The 15269-nt window shown below is 63.4% G+C and overlaps 1 protein-coding gene across 1 annotated transcript in view; it reads left to right on the top strand.

Moving 5' to 3' along the window:
- The window catches only part of NAV1 (neuron navigator 1), a 63284-nt gene extending 50284 nt beyond the window's left edge, over positions 1-13000 (top strand). Inside the window, exons 9-34 of the mRNA XM_019472725.1 lie at positions 258-560; positions 995-1688; positions 1804-2253; positions 2458-2499; positions 2945-3096; positions 3789-3959; positions 4539-4591; positions 4757-4780; positions 4874-4951; positions 5152-5235; positions 5419-5530; positions 6195-6316; positions 6731-6739; positions 8174-8370; positions 8474-8636; positions 8777-8951; positions 9171-9268; positions 9395-9490; positions 9657-9816; positions 9915-10150; positions 10258-10412; positions 10663-10734; positions 11008-11204; positions 11739-11857; positions 12107-12304; positions 12905-13000. Of these exons, the coding sequence (XP_019328270.1) occupies positions 258-560; positions 995-1688; positions 1804-2253; positions 2458-2499; positions 2945-3096; positions 3789-3959; positions 4539-4591; positions 4757-4780; positions 4874-4951; positions 5152-5235; positions 5419-5530; positions 6195-6316; positions 6731-6739; positions 8174-8370; positions 8474-8636; positions 8777-8951; positions 9171-9268; positions 9395-9490; positions 9657-9816; positions 9915-10150; positions 10258-10412; positions 10663-10734; positions 11008-11204; positions 11739-11857; positions 12107-12304; positions 12905-13000 (4256 nt within the window). The remainder of the gene's footprint in view (positions 1-257; positions 561-994; positions 1689-1803; positions 2254-2457; positions 2500-2944; positions 3097-3788; positions 3960-4538; positions 4592-4756; positions 4781-4873; positions 4952-5151; positions 5236-5418; positions 5531-6194; positions 6317-6730; positions 6740-8173; positions 8371-8473; positions 8637-8776; positions 8952-9170; positions 9269-9394; positions 9491-9656; positions 9817-9914; positions 10151-10257; positions 10413-10662; positions 10735-11007; positions 11205-11738; positions 11858-12106; positions 12305-12904) is intronic.
- The last annotated feature ends 2269 nt before the right edge of the window (positions 13001-15269 follow it).

Genomic DNA, 15269 nt, shown 5'->3' with positions numbered 1-15269 from the left:
CCCCCCCCCCCCCCCCCCCCACCGCCTCACGCAGGAACTCAGCAATAGCGGTAGGTGCCTGCGGCACCTGGACCCTTCCTGACATCAGTCCTGGCTTGGTGCCGCCGCCTCTACAGGAAAGAGGGGATGGAGGGTGCCGGCGTAGGGAAACTGAGGCATGGCACAGGGTGTCTGGTGCATCCCTCTCCCAGCTGGCTGGTGCTCCCTGGGAATGGGTTTGGGGTGGGTGCCTGGAGCGCCCCTGACTCCACTCTGCCCACAGCTGCGCACGGACTCAGAGAAGCGCTCGCTGGCGGAGAGCGGACTGAGCTGGTACTGTGAGGGTGAGGACAAGGCACCCAAGAAGCTGGACTACGACAGCAGCAGCCTCAAGATGGAGCACGGCTCCTCCAAGTGGCGGCGGGAGCCTTCGGAGGGTGGTGAGGAGGGGCCCAAGGGCGGGGAGCTGAAGAAGCCCGTCAGCCTGGGCACCCCGGGCTCCCTCAAGAAGGGCAAGACCCCTCCGGTGGCCGTGACCTCCCCCATCACCCACACAGCCCAGAGCACCCTCAAAGTGGCAGGTGAGACCCAATTTGAGCAGGGTCCAGCTCCTCTGATGGGGAGAGGGTTGGGTGGCATCTTCATGGGCCTTCCCCGAGCATGTCGGCCACGGGACGCCCTGTGGCTGTGCTCAGACCTGGCAGCTGGACGGGGGCTGGAGGGGGTGGCGGGGCTGTGCATCCCTGGAGGCAGGTTGTGGGTCTGGCCCCCACGCTAAACCCTGCTTGCCCAAGGCTGTGCCTGCCCCATGGCCTCGTGGCCACATGCCAGGCTGGCGGCTAGCTGGGTGCACAGGGGGCCTGGCCGTGGCTCTGCCCCAACTCCCAGGATGGTGGCACGTCCTTTCTCCATCACATCCCTGCACCTCCAATGCCACTGTCCTGTCTGGGCTAGTTTACACCCAAATGTTCCCAAAGCCTCCCGGGACACTAACCCATCCTTCCTTGCCCACCAGGCAAGCCCGAGACCAAAGCCACCGACAAGAGCAAGCTGTCTGTGAAGAGCACAGGCCTGCAGCGCTCCTCCTCCGATGCCGGTCGTGACCGCATTGCTGATGCCAAGAAGCCACCCTCGGGTCTCACGCGCCCCTCGGCCTCCAGCTCCTTTGGCTATAAGAAACCAGCTCCTGCCACTGGCACGGCCACTGTCATGCAGGCTGGGGGTTCGGCCACGCTCGGCAAGATCCAGAAGAGCTCTGGCATCCCCGTCAAGCCAGTCAGTGGGAGGAAAACAAGCCTGGACGTCTCCAACGCAGCTGAGCCTGGCTTCCTGGCCCCAGGGGCTCGTTCCAACATCCAGTACCGCAGCCTGCCCCGGCCGGCCAAGTCCAGCTCCATGAGTGTGACTGGTGGCCGTGGCACAAACCGGCCAGTCAGCAGCAGCATCGATCCCAGCCTGCTGAGCACCAAGCAGGGCACCATTTCAGTGTCACGGCTCAAGGAGCCGTCCAAGATCGGCGCCGGCCGCGGCGCGCCGGCCCCTGTGAACCAGACGGACCGTGAGAAGGAGAAGGCCAAAGCCAAGGCAGTGGCACTCGACTCTGAGTGCGGGACGCTGAAGAGCGTCAGCTCGCCTGAGAGCACCCCAAAAGCCCAGGCCAACCTCCCGCCGGCGGCCAAGGTGGCTGAGCTGCCTCCCACGCCTCTCAGGTACGATCCTTCCACCTTTGAGGGCAGCAGGTGCTCGGCACGGCTGTGCCCAACACCCAGCCGTGCTCAGCACCTGAGTCTCTCCGGCTTCCTTACCCATTTTTCCCCCCTCCAGAGCGGCTGCCAAGACCTACGTGAAGCCTCCCTCGCTGGCCAACTTGGACAAGGTCAACTCCAACAGCCTGGACTTGCCCTCCTCCAGCGAGCTGCACCCCCCACACACTGCCAAGCTCCAGGACCTGCACCCGGCTGGTGGGCACCTTGCGCCCTGCTTCAGCCCCAGTCCTGCCCCCATCCTCAACATCAACTCGGCCAGCTTCTCCCAGGGCCTGGAGCTCATGGGCGGCTTCAGCGTCCCCAAGGAGGGCAGGATGTACCCCAAGCTCTCAGGCCTGCACCGCAGCATGGAGTCCTTGCAGATGCCCATGAGCCTGCCCAGTGCCTTTTCGGGGGGCAGCACCACCACCCCCACCCCTGCTGCTGCACCCCCTGCCAGCACAGAGGAGGAGGAAGAGGCAGGGGAGCTGGGCTGGAGCGGGAGCCCCCGGCTCGCACATCTGGACAGGTATGGCTGGAGGGAGAGCACGCGGCTGCCAGGGCACCTCTGTGGGCTCAGATCCCTCCCTGCTGTCCTGCTATGACCTTTGCCTACTTTGGAGGCTCTTCCCGCTACATTTCTGGGGAAAAGCTCCCTGTCCCCGCAGCTCAACCCCCATGGCACCTTCCCCCATCTGTGCAGGGATGTCACTGATCTTTCCTTCCCTTCCAGTGCCAACCGTGACAGGAACACGCTGCCCAAGAAGGGTTTGAGGTAAAAGAGCCTGAATCACTTTTGGATGGTGCTGGGGAGGGAGGGTGGGCAGGCATGTGGAGTTTTCTGCAGGGGGGGTACTGGCGGGGCCCCCCACGCCCGGGGGTGGGGCGGCCCGCTACATTTCTGGGGAAAAGCTCCCTGTCCCCGCAGCTCAACCCCCATGGCACCTTCCCCCATCTGTGCAGGGATGTCACTGATCTTTCCTTCCCTTCCAGTGCCAACCGTGACAGGAACACGCTGCCCAAGAAGGGTTTGAGGTAAAAGAGCCCGAATCACTTTTGGATGGTGCTGGGGAGGGAGGGTGGGCAGGCATGTGGAGTTTTCTGCAGGGGGGGTACTGGCGGTGCCCTCCATGCCGGGGAGGCTGGGCCGCAGTGCAGCGGGCAGGAGCCAGGATGGTACTGGTCCACCTCACCATGCCTGTCTCTGCTCTGCTCCCCAGGTACCAGCTCCACTCCCAGGAGGAGGCCAAGGAGCGGCGCCATTCACATGCTGTCAGCAGCGGGCTCCCCGAGTCGGACGACCAGCAGGAGCTGCCCTCACCTCCCGCCCTCCCCATGGCGCTGGTCGGGAAGGGTCCGCTCACCAGCATCGGTCAGTGCCCTCCACTGCCAGCCCCATTCCGCTTGCGGCAAGCCCTGTTCCCCCTGCTCCCCATCACCCCGTGCTCCCTGTGTGACTTGCTGATGCTGCCCTGGATGCTGCTTTTCTCCTCGACACCCCCAGCAGCCCTAACGCCCAGCGCCTGGTGCTTTTGGCCCACTGAGGTGCTGGGTTGTGCCCAGGAGCCAGGGATGTCCATCACCTCTGCTTCGGGGCGTCTCATCCACGCTCGGGGCTCTGCCCACGGCTCCCTGTTCCTCTTGGTGTGCCCGGCAGGGCAAGGGGTGTGAGCCCTGCCCTGCCCTTGCCAGGACCTATGTGTCCCTGGAGGGTTTGGGGGGTCCAGGCAGATGGGTTGGGGCTGCTGGTGGGGGACAGCGAGTGATGAGGTGCTCCCCTCCTGCACCCGGAGGTGACGGGCTCTGGCATGGTGGTGCCCACTTTGCCCTGGGGCAATGGATTTGTTTCTCAGCCCTCTGGTTACCTTGGTGCTGGTGTCCAGGTCTTCCCAGCATAAATCTGCATTTTTAGCATTCCCCCAGCCCCCCCTGCTTTGGGACCACAATCCCTGCTTCCTCTCCGCATCCCAGCCCTTGTGGATTGCTCCCAAGCCCTGCCTTCCCCATCCCGATCCCAGGTCCCCGGTGTGACTCTGACCCTGCTTCTCCCCTGCCTTCTTGCAGTGAGCCCCACTGCCGCCGCAACCCCGCGGATCACCCGCTCCAACAGCATCCCCACCCACGACTCCACCTTCGAGCTGTACAGCACGTCCCAGATGGGCAGCACCCTCTCCCTGGCCGACAAGCCCAAGGGCATGATCCGCTCGGGCTCATTCCGGGACCCTGTGGACGACGGTGAGAGTGTGCTGCGCTCCTGCCCAGGCGAAGGGGGCTCCCAGGGGGGTGCGGCGGGGCTCCCCGCACACTTGTCCCTTCCTCTTGGCGCTGCTGTGGCACTGTCAGATGGATTGGTGCATCCCGTCCTCGGCATCAGAGCCGGGGACGGCAGCCCCGAGGGGCCTGGTGGACCCCTCTGCGCTGGCATCTGCTCTGGGCCACAGCCTGCCCTGACTGCTGTGGGTGCCCAGCATCCCTGGGTTGGCCCCAGGATGTTGTGGCAACGGGGAGGGGGGGACCCAAGCAGCCAGGGAGGGTGGCAGAGCCCCTGGGCTCAGCCAGAGTGGAGGGTGCAGGTGGAGGGTACTCCCCACGCCCTGCTGCACGCCTCATGCCCGGGGAGGTCACCAGCCATGCGCCAAGAAATGGGCAGTGCTGAGCAGCTGCCATCCCACCCTCTGCCTCCCCCGGCCCCCCGCAGAGCCCCCCTCCACTGGGAGCTCTGTCCCCTGCACCCTGCTATGCCCTGCACCTGCAGCCCCTGGGGATGCCACTGGCCAGGGGCACCCTGACGTGCCGGGTTTTATTCTGTTGCAGTTCATGGATCGGTGCTGTCCCTGGCCTCGAGCGCGTCCTCCACCTACTCCTCCGTAAGAGCCACCTCCGTGCTGCACCGCTTTGTGCATGGCTGGGGGGGCCCGGGTGGGAACGGGGGGGCTCTGTGCATGCCTCTGCCTCGCGCCGAGCCTGTCTGTGCCTCGCTGCCCTCCTGACTGCCTGCCTCTGTCTGTCTCTCTCTGTTCTCGCACTGCCAGGCTGAGGAGAAGATGCAGTCCGAGGTGAGCCTGCACCCTCTGCTCGTTGCCCGCCCCTGCCACTGCGGCGAGGGTGAGTGCCTGGCCCTTCTCACTTCCTTCACTCTCTCCCCACAGCAAATCCGTAAGCTGCGCCGCGAGCTGGAGTCCTCTCAGGAGAAGGTGGCCACCCTGACGTCCCAGCTGTCTGCTAATGTGAGTCCCTGTGGGAGTTGCTGCTTGCTGCAGGACACGCCGCTCTGTGTCCCTGCAGTGCGTGGGGCTGGTGCTGGCCTGCGCCCACGAGAGCCTTGATTTTCCCCTCTCCAGCCTCTTGCATCCCACACCCGGCAGCGGGTGCTCGCCCAGCCATGCGTGCTTGCCCAGGTGCTCACCTCTTTCTTCACCTCTCACAGGCCAACCTGGTGGCGGCTTTTGAGCAGAGCCTGGTGAGCATGACATCCCGCCTGCGGCACTTGGCTGAGACCGCTGAGGAGAAGGTGGGTGCTGTCGGGGTGCCAAGTAGGTGCTGGGGGGCACTGGCGGTGCGGGAGGGTGCTCATGAGGCTGGGGGATGCTGGACTCTGTGAACCTGCTGCAGCACTGCCCACCCCAAGGGTGCTCTTGGAGTGGGCCCTGCGCCACTGGAATGCACTCTACGGTTCCTGGCTCTGCTCCCCCAGGACACGGAGCTGCTGGACCTGCGAGAGACCATCGACTTCCTGAAGAAGAAGAACTCAGAGGCCCAAGCTGTGATCCAGGGCGCCCTGAATGGCACTGACGTCACCCCCAAAGGTAAGGCATGGCTCGGCAGCCCCCTGCTGTGGGGGTTTGCAGCCCTTCCTGAGCCCCTCGCCCAAGCCCAGCTGGGCTGCTCCTGCCTGGGGCTGGCACAGGGCCCCAGGGCACCCCTCATGCCAGTGAGATGTTCAAATGGGAGGCAGGGTCCCCCGGGCAGCAGCTCTTCCCCACCTGGGACCCCTGAGCATCTGAAGCCAGGGTCAGACAGCCAGAGCTGTCACTGTAGGAGGTCTCGGTGCTGGTGCCTGGGGGTGATGGGTTGCTCGTCCTCCCTGGGACACCTCTTCACCAGGCCCTTTGCCAACAGCCCAGTTTTGGCTGCTGGTCTTGGCTTTGTTCCCATGAGTGCTGTTTCTATCCCCAAAACCCCAATGTAAGTGCAAGGCGCTGGCAGGGAGGTGGCTTGGGACAGGAGCAGAACAGTGTGTGTTCTGGGCATCTCCCTGGGGTTTGGGGTCACTGTCCTGAATGGCAGCACCCGTGTGGTGTCTGAGCCCCATGTCATCTTACAAGGTGGCTCTGAGAGCTCAAGAAGGTGTTTGGGTGGGAGAAGGCAAGGGGTGCAGGGAGGAGAGTGCAGGTGGCTCTGGCGTTGGAGCAGACGCGGTTTGCTCATACCTCCTTTCCTGGTCTCTCCTGCTTCTCTTGTTGGCCCCAGAGCTGCGCATCAAGCGGCAGAACTCCTCTGACAGTATCTCCAGCCTCAACAGCATCACCAGCCACTCCAGCATTGGCAGCAGCAAGGATGCCGACGCCAAGAAGAAGAAGAAGAAGAGCTGGGTGGGTTGGATGGGGCACTGGGAGGAGGAGCGGGGCTTGGGGAGCCGCTGGCAGGGTCTGGCCAAGGTCAGCCCCACGAGCCAGCTGCTCTCGGTCTACCTTGGCATTGTGGTGTTGGTCCCGTGTGTCCCCTGGGAACAGCACTGGCGAGGAGCGTGTAGCCACCATGGATTTGTGTCTTGACGTGCCGGCTGGGAACTTCTCCAGCCCCTTTGGGAGTTTTCCAGCCCTGGTCCTGCACCCCTGCTCCCTTGTGGCTTCCCCACGTGTCTCCCTTCTGCCCATGTGGGGAGCCGGACACCTTGGCCAGGCAGCCCCTTCCCTGCAACAAGCAGCTCTGAGCTGGACACGCGATTAAGTCTTGCTTTGTTTTGTTTCTCTCCCCCTATGCTGACCTCAACCCTTTTTTTCCAGGTGTATGAGGTAAGACTTACGCCGTCCCCTCCACCCCATGCCGTGCCCGGCCAGGGCCCTCGCTCCATTTTGTGGGACAGTGCTCATAACACTATCCATCCCATCCATCCCACTGGCACTAACCCCCAGCACGGGCCATCCCGGGGCCCCCAGCCAGGCTGTGCGCACCTTGGCTGCTTCCTTTGATGCTAAGGCCAAAATATGCACCCACGCGGAGGGGCTGAACTGCCCTGGGTGGCCCTGAGGCAGCAGGAAAGGCTCGGATGGGGACCTGTCCCATGGATGGGGACAGTCCCCTTCTTGCCCGGGGAAGGCAGGCACTCTCCTGACTCCCCGTAGCCAGATCTTTTGGGATGGGGACCTCACTGCAGCTGTGCCTGTGGCACCGGGGTGTGTTGCTGCCTGCCTCTGCATTGCCAGGGCTGGCCTGATGTGGCCCCAAGTGGCTCCCTCCCTGTCGGGACCCACATGGGTCCCAGTGTTCCCCTGCTCTCCTGCCATCAGCAGAGCCTGACACCCACCTGGGTTTTTACGCTGAAATGCAATGCTTTTTGCTTTTGGGGACACACCAAACCAGCCTGCCTGGTGGCTGTGGGAGTTGGGCCGGATCTTGCCTGTTCTCCATCCTCTCTTCCTCCCACCTTCCCTCGGAGCAGGCTGTGGCCCTCCAGGGGACACTGTGTGAGCCCGGGGTGCCTGTCCTGCTGCTCTCCCGCAGGCTGGTGGTGCATAAGCGAGACCCAGGCCCGGTTTGGCCCCCTGTGCCATGTCCATCCGCCCTCCCTGGCCTCAGCACACCGCTCACCCGCCCACTGCTCTGTGTGTGCTGTGTGCATGCTGCATGCCTGGGCGGGACCCCCGGTGACATCTCGCGGGGGGCTGGCTGGCCCTCTGCGCTTCCAGGAGGACCCCAGAGGGCAGAGGGAGGTGTGGGGCTGAAACTGTCCCCTTGCACCAGGACCCCGGCCCTGCAGTGGCTGGAGGGGGGATGTCCCCCTACACGCCACTTGCTGGGATGGCTGTGGTGGGGTGAATGTGAGGATGGAGTCGGCCCTTCCCGGTGGACCAGGGTGCTGGTGCAGTGCCTGAACACCCTGATGTGGGTGCTGGTGGGGAGCAGGGCTGCGGGAAGCCTGACCAGGACATGGGTCCCACTCTGCAGGGCTGTTTGGTGCCGTCCAGGCTGGGGCTGGAGTGTTGCACAAAGGGCCGTGCACCCCCGTCTGTCAGCTGTGCCAGCAGAGCGGGGTCAGGCTGGTGCCTTCCCCGGGGCAGCGGTAGGGCACAGTGCTGCCTCGCTGATGGATATGGTGTTACTTGGCCCAGCTCAGACTGTCTGTGGGTCCTGGGCAGACGGGGGCCCCGGGGCAGGACTGGGCCAGGTCTCTGCTTGCAAGGCTGCACTGTCAGGCTGTCCCTAACGAGCATTTCCATCTCCTGTAGCTACGCAGCTCCTTCAACAAGGCCTTCAGCATCAAGAAGGGACCTAAATCAGCCTCGTCCTACTCGGACATCGAGGAGATTGCCACGCCAGACTCGTCGGCCCCCTCCTCCCCCAAGCTGCAGCATGGCTCTACAGAGACTGCCTCACCTTCCATCAAATCCTCTACGTCCTCCTCTGTGGGCATCGACACGGCTGAGTACGTGGGGCCAGGGCAGGCAGCACAGGATGGGGAGGGCCGCTCGTGGGGGCTGCAGGCTCCTGCCCTGGATGCGTGCAAGACTTTCTCTCCCTTGGCCTAGGCTCTTCCAGGCCCACAGCGAGGGCGAACCAGAGAAGAAGGAGGTGTCGGAGCTGCGGTCAGAGCTGTGGGAGAAGGAGATGAAGCTGACGGACATCCGCCTGGAGGCCCTCAACTCTGCTCACCAGCTGGAGCAGCTGCGGGAGACCATGCACAACATGCAGGTGAGGACCACTGCCAGAAGCCCGGCTGGCTCTGAGCACCTGGGTGGCCACAGTCCCTGCGCCCCCACAGCCATGCTGCAGCCCCGGGATGCTGCCGGCATGCAGCTCCTCACCTTGTGCCGTAACCGGTTCTCCCCCAGCTGGAGGTGGATCTCCTGAAGGCTGAGAATGACCGGCTCAAAGTGGCTCCGGGGCCCTCGGCAGTGCCAGGCTCCGTTCCCGGCCATGTCACGAGCACGTCGGCCTCCTCTTCACCGCGGCGCTCCCTGGGTCTCGCCCTCGGCCGTGCCTTCAGCCCCAGCCTGGGGGACGCAGGTAGGGGTGACGGAGCTGCTGGCAAACAGGGAAGGGCTGGGACAGAGGCGTGTGTGTGGTGGGAACGTGCTGCTGCTCACCTGGAGGCAGCTGTGCATGGGGATCTGTTGTGCCGCCAGTGCCATGATCAGCCACAGCAGGATTTGGCACAGGCTGGGCACGGTCAGGCCTGGTGGCTCGGCTCTCCCTGCCGGCACAGCCTCACTGCTCCATCCCTAGATGTGTCCCCCATGGATGCTGTCAGTGCTGGTGCCCAGAAGGATGAGCTGACACTGCGGATTGTGGTGCGCATGCCGCCCCAGCACATCATCAAGGGGGTAAGTGTGGGCTGTATGGGGAGCCTGACCTGTCCCAGTGCCACAGCCCTGGACAAGGGGCAGAGAATGCCTCTCTGGGGCTGGATGCAGTGCTCCAACTCTGCACACCTCTGCCTTGGCTCCTAGGACCTCAAGCAGCAGGAGTTTTTCCTGGGCTGGACCAAGGTGAGCGGGAAGGTGGACTGGAAGATGCTGGATGAGGCTGTCTGCCAGGTCTTCAAGGTAGGAGCATGAGGACCCCTCTTTTGAGAGCTATCCTTTTACATTGCTCCACCGTGCCTGATGCTCCCTGGCCCAGGTCCTTACCAGGGTCTCCTGGAGCTGCTGAGCACTGCTTGCTCCCTGCCAGCCCTCAGGGGCACTGACAGCCCTGTCCTTGTCCACATAGGATTACATCACTAAGATGGATCCTGCTTCCACGCTGGGGCTCAGCACTGAGTCTGTCTATGGCTACAGCATCAGCCACATCAAGCGGGTCCTGGACACAGAGCCGCCAGAGCTGCCGCTGTGCCACCGGGGCCTGACCAGCATCGTCGTGACGCTCAAAGGTCAGTGTGGCGGAGAGGCTCCATCCCTGTCCCATCTTCCCTCTGTCTCACGGTGTCGTGGGGTGTGAGCAGGACCCTCAGCCCTCCCCTGCCTGCAGGCTTGAAGGAGAAGTGCGTGGACAGCCTGGTGTTCGAGACGCTCATCCCCAAGCCCATGATGCAGCATTACATCAGCCTCCTGCTGAAGCACCGGCGGCTCATCCTCTCGGGACCCAGCGGCACTGGCAAGACCTACCTGACCAACCGCCTGGCTGAGTACCTGGTGGAGCGCTCGGGTCGGGATGTCACCGAGGGCATCGTCAGCACCTTCAACATGCACCAGCAGTCCTGCAAGGTGACGGCGCGCAGCAGCCAGAAGTGTTCCTGTTGGTACTGGTGCTGTGGTCCCCATTGGCAGCCATGCCACAGCCCCATGTGTGACACCTGGCCCGTTCGTTGCAGGACCTGCAGCTGTACCTCTCCAACCTGGCCAATCAGATCGACCGGGAGACGGGCACGGCGGACGTGCCGCTGGTGATCCTCCTAGATGACCTCAGCGAGGCGGGCTCCATCAGCGAGCTCGTCAACGGTGCGCTCACCTGCAAGTACCACAAATGGTGAGAGTCCCACTGTACCCTCCTCCGGCACAGTCTCCCGGGCACACGCATGCTCCCTGCTGCTCTCAGCAAGATCCCTGGGCTTGTGGAGATGAGACTGCACGGCTGCGCATGTCTGCTGTGCTCAGATCAGCTCTGCCACGGGCGGGGATGATGCAGGGTGCTTTTTCTCATGGATCCTGTCTCTCTCTCTCTCTCTCTCTCTCTCTCTCTCTCTCTCTCTCTCTCTCTCTCTCTCTCACTCACTCAGCCCCTACATCATTGGGACCACCAACCAGCCTGTGAAGATGACCCCAAACCATGGCCTCCATCTCAGCTTCAGGTGGGAATTGTACATCCCTGGGGACCATCCCTGTGGGGTTGGGGGGAGCAGAGGCCATCACTCCTGCCCCTGGGCAGTCCTGGGGACACATCCTGTGATTGGGGACCCTGATGAGGACCGAGCCCCAGGCTTGTCCCCACCATCCCAGAAGGATCTGATGCCCCAACCTTGGGGACATGCAGTGTGGGGGTGCTAGGAGGTCCCCCGAGGGTGCTGGGGAGCAGGGCGGCTTGTGTGGGGACCCAGCCCTGAACACCTGAGTCTTTCCCCCAGGATGCTGACCTTCTCAAACAACGTGGAGCCAGCCAACGGCTTCCTGGTGCGCTACCTGCGGCGAAAGCTGCTGGAGTCAGACACAGATGTTAATGCCAACAAGGAGGAGCTGCTGCGTGTGCTGGACTGGGTGCCCAAGCTCTGGTACCACTTGCACACCTTCCTGGAGAAACACAGCACTTCAGACTTCCTCATCGGTATGACCTTGCCGCACACCTCCCTCCTCTACCTCGCACTGCTGGGAGCCCCCCAGGGACTGGGGCAAGACCCTCCCAAAGGAGCTTGGGGAGCTGATGTGCTGCCCTGTGTCCCCCAGTCCAACACAACCAAAAGCCGGTGGGCGACACACACAAGTGTTGCTCTTCCCTGGGTGGCATTCGTTCCCGTGCTCCATGGGAGCTGTCACCATGGTGTCAGCCAAGGCTGCCGGTCTTACTGGCACCCTTCCTTGGGCACGGGGGAGCCGTGTTTTCCCAGGCAGGTCTCCCTTTGCCTCACCATGCTTTTGGGGGGTAGATTGAACTTAGCAGCCCCATTCCTTGCCCGGGAGCTTGCTTTCTGCCCATGCGTGTCAGGCAGATGCTGCCCAGACACTGCTCCCAGGAGGTGGTCGAGTCCAGGGCACCCTGCGCAGCCAGGCTTGCTCGCCTTGGTGCTGTGCTGCCACGGGGCCAGTGACTGGAGCAGGGGGACCCAGCCCCCATTTTCGCTCTCTGCCTTCCCCCCCCCAGGTCCCTGCTTCTTCCTGTCCTGCCCCATTGGAATTGAGGATTTCCGGACCTGGTTTATCGACCTGTGGAACAACTCCATCATCCCTTACCTGCAGGAGGGGGCAAAAGATGGGCTCAAGGTACCCAGAGCTGCCTGGCACGTGGGAACGCAAACCAGCGGTGCTTGGGGACATGCTGATGCAGCAGTCTAATGGGGTGGGGCGAGGGGAGGCGCTGGGATTTTGGGCACAGGTGGCATCTCTTGTCAGTCCCTGCCCTGCCCTGTGGCTGCAGCAGGACTTAGCACTGTCCTGGGGGGGCTTGGGGTGCCACGTCGCTGGCTCTGGCACATGCTGAAGAGGTGGTTGCTGCTTGCTCCCTACCTGCAGGTTCACGGGCAGAAGGCAGCCTGGGAGGACCCCGTGGAGTGGGTGCGGGACACCCTACCCTGGCCGTCAGCGCAGCAGGACCAGTCCAAGCTGTACCACCTGCCCCCACCCACCATCGGGCCCCACAGCACTGTTTCACCTCCTGAGGAGCGCACCGTCAAAGACACGACGCCCAGCTCCCTGGACTCGGACCCTCTGGTACGGCCCTGCTGGGGAGGTGGGCCAGGTGGAGAGGGGAGAGCAAGGTGGATCTTCGCTTTCCCAGTTATTTTTCAGTGTAAAAAGCCCGATTTGGGGATGCAGAAACATTTTGCACTCCTGGGAGGAGCGGTGGGTGCGGGATAGTAGCACTGGCAGGCAGGCTGCACACCGAGTCGGCACATTGTGATATGCCAGTGAGTGGGCACAGCGTGGCGCTGCACGAGGCATCATGTCCACACGCAGAGCCACACACAGACTGGGGCTTGCACATATGTGTCCGGGTGTGTCACCTGGAGAGGCTGCTAGCAGACAGGCTGCCACAGATGATGTCCCCCCACACTGCCATGTCCCCACATTGTCCCCCCACACTGCTTTGCCATGCTCAGCCTTGAGCATCCCAGCTGTGCCCAAGGCCAGATCCTGGGGACATGGAGGGATTTTGCAGCATCTCTGGACTTTGCGTTACCCTCTAAGGAGCTTCTTGGGGTGGTTGGTTTGTATGGGAGGGGAAGGAGGGCCTGGTGGCCTTGGCTTCCCCACGGTATCCACGGACCTCTCGTCCCCCTCAAGCTTGGTGCCACGCTCCTCTCCCTGCAGATGGCCATGCTGCTGAAGCTCCAGGAAGCCGCCAACTACATCGAGTCTCCGGACCGTGAGACCATGGTGGATCCCGACCTGCAGTCGACTCTGTGAGGCCTGGACATGCCGGCCCAGGCGGAGGGGAGCCGCTGCCAGCCACTGCTCCTACCGGGCTGCTCTCCTTTTCCTTTGGTATCCCGGAGCGCGGGGCTGGCGAGTGAGCGGAGAGGACCGGGGCTCTGGCGCGTCCCAGCGGAGCGTGGGGAAGCTCGGCTCATCCGTGGGAGAGCACGAGGTGCCGTCTCCCCTCCCAACCCTGGGGGTAGGAGAATCCTGGTTTGTCGTCTTGATTTTTTTTTTTTTTTTTTCTGCCACTCTGTCTCTAATTGCAAACTCTTGGGCTTTGGGGCCAGGGCGACCGACGTGGCTGAGCCCCTGTTCCTGGGAGCTGCAGGAAGGCCCCTGCGTGGGGCAGGGACCCCGCGGGAGCCACCTGGGCCAAAGCTGGGGGACACAGGAGGAGTGTGTGGCCGCAGGACGAGAGTGTGGGCGAGAGGGTCTCCAGCTCCCTCTCCACCCAGTCTAGGCGTAGCCTAGGGCAGGCGACGAGGGAGCCGCTGCTGTGGGAAGTGCTGGCCGTGGAGGAGCACAGCTCTCACTGCTGACTTTGTACATTCCCCATTTCACCTGCATGGCAGCCGCTGCGACCAGGACAGCCCAATAAACCCTGCTTCAATTATTTTATTTTGTTTCCCCCCTCCCATTTTCCTTTGGCCGAGTCCAGACTTTGCTTTGGTCCCTTTTTTGTTCTGGTTCTTTGCTCTCCTGGCCTGGAGCCCGTGGCCCGGTGCCCACCGCTTCCTTGTAAGCAGCTCCCTTTCCCTTTGGTTTCTTTTGCAGCTGTTGGTTCCACCACTCAAACCACCTCTGTCATGAAACTGGTGCTCACTGGACGACCTCCAGTCCCTGAACCCACCTCCCGGGGCTTCACAGCTTGGCTGAGATGGGACGTGGCAGCTGGTGGCAGTGGGATGCTCCCAGAGCAGCCCCTTGCCTGGCGGCTCCCCTCTCCCCAAAAGCACAAGGCCGAGTCTGGCCCTGGGGCCAGGGTCTCCCACCAGGCCAGGATGACACAGGGTATCCCCTCCCACTGGCCAAGGCCTGGGCATGGGGAATATGCTGCTGCCCCATTCTCGGGCAGCTGGACCCCTGCCCTGTCCCCTCAGTGGCAGGGGGGTACAACCTGCCCCATGTCCCCTTGGTGCTGCCAGGCCTGGGGGTGTGGGTTGGTGAGCTGTGCCTGGGGGTAGTCCCCATGCCACTGCCTCCCTAAGGCCCTTGTGCCTTCCTGAGCCCTATGGCCTGGCAGGGTCTCGCTGTGCCCCGTGTCGGTGCTCTGGGACCACCTAAGGCTGCCACATGTCCTCTTGGCCCTACTGTGCAATGTCACAGGCGAGGCTCCTGGCATGGAGGGGATCAGCCCCGGTGCTGCCGCGGTGCCTTAATCCCTGGCCGTGCGGGAAGGGGGCACGTGGGGCTTGGGCTGGCGCTGTCACAGCCTGCTGCGGCTGCAGTGGCCTATGACTGTTCCCAAAGCCAGCTTGGCTGGGATGGAACCAGGGTGCTGGCACTGGCCTGAGCAGGGCCAAGCTGGGGCTGCTGCCTTCAGCACCCCGCGCTTGCCTGTCCTCAAGCATGGCTGCAGGGTGCTCTGCTGGCCCAGCACCTCCCTCCCTGAGCCCAGCTGGGCTCTGGGGCTCCCCTGCTCCCCTCTGCTGCCACCCAGCTCAGCTCCTGCACTCAGCTGGGGCCCTGGAGAGCCTTCTGGGGAGATGTGACCCCAGGGCCAGGTCTGCTGAGCCCGTCCTGTCCCTGAGCCCTACCAGGCTGGGGACCGGGCAGCCTCAGCACCCCTGTGCCGCGGTTGGTGTGGCCTTCAGGGACACCTCACAACCCTCCAAAACAGGCATCTCCTCCAAGGCCTGGCCTTGCCGCCGGTGCCACTGGGAGGCAGCCGCCACCTCTGCCCTTGGTGCTCTCTTGGCTGGTGCGTCTTGCCTTGCTGCCCGGGGCCGGCCGGCCGGCGCATCCCGGCCGCGGCGCGTGCGACCCATGGTGCTCACTTCTCCGTCTGTTTGACGTCTCCCCGCTACCACCTGGGGCCGGCCAGCCTGGCCCCTTTGCACAGGGGTGTCCCTCCCCACGCTGGCTTGGACACTAGGGCTTTCTGTTCGCCTTCTCTTGTGTTGCCGCCGTCGGCTAAGGACTCGCTGTAAATAGATCTGTAGTCGAACGCCCTGTGTGAGTTGGTGGGGTCTGGCCCGCCGCCTCTTTCCTTTTTTTTTTTTTTTTTTTTTTTTTTTTTCTTTGTGTGAAGTTGGTG

Source organism: Aptenodytes forsteri, unplaced genomic scaffold (assembly GCF_000699145.1).
Source record: "Aptenodytes forsteri isolate BGI_AS27 unplaced genomic scaffold, ASM69914v1 Scaffold213, whole genome shotgun sequence".
NCBI classification, from domain to species: domain Eukaryota; kingdom Metazoa; phylum Chordata; class Aves; order Sphenisciformes; family Spheniscidae; genus Aptenodytes; species Aptenodytes forsteri.
Note: the sequence above shows the minus strand (reverse complement) of the source record. Positions and strands in the feature narration are given on the sequence as shown.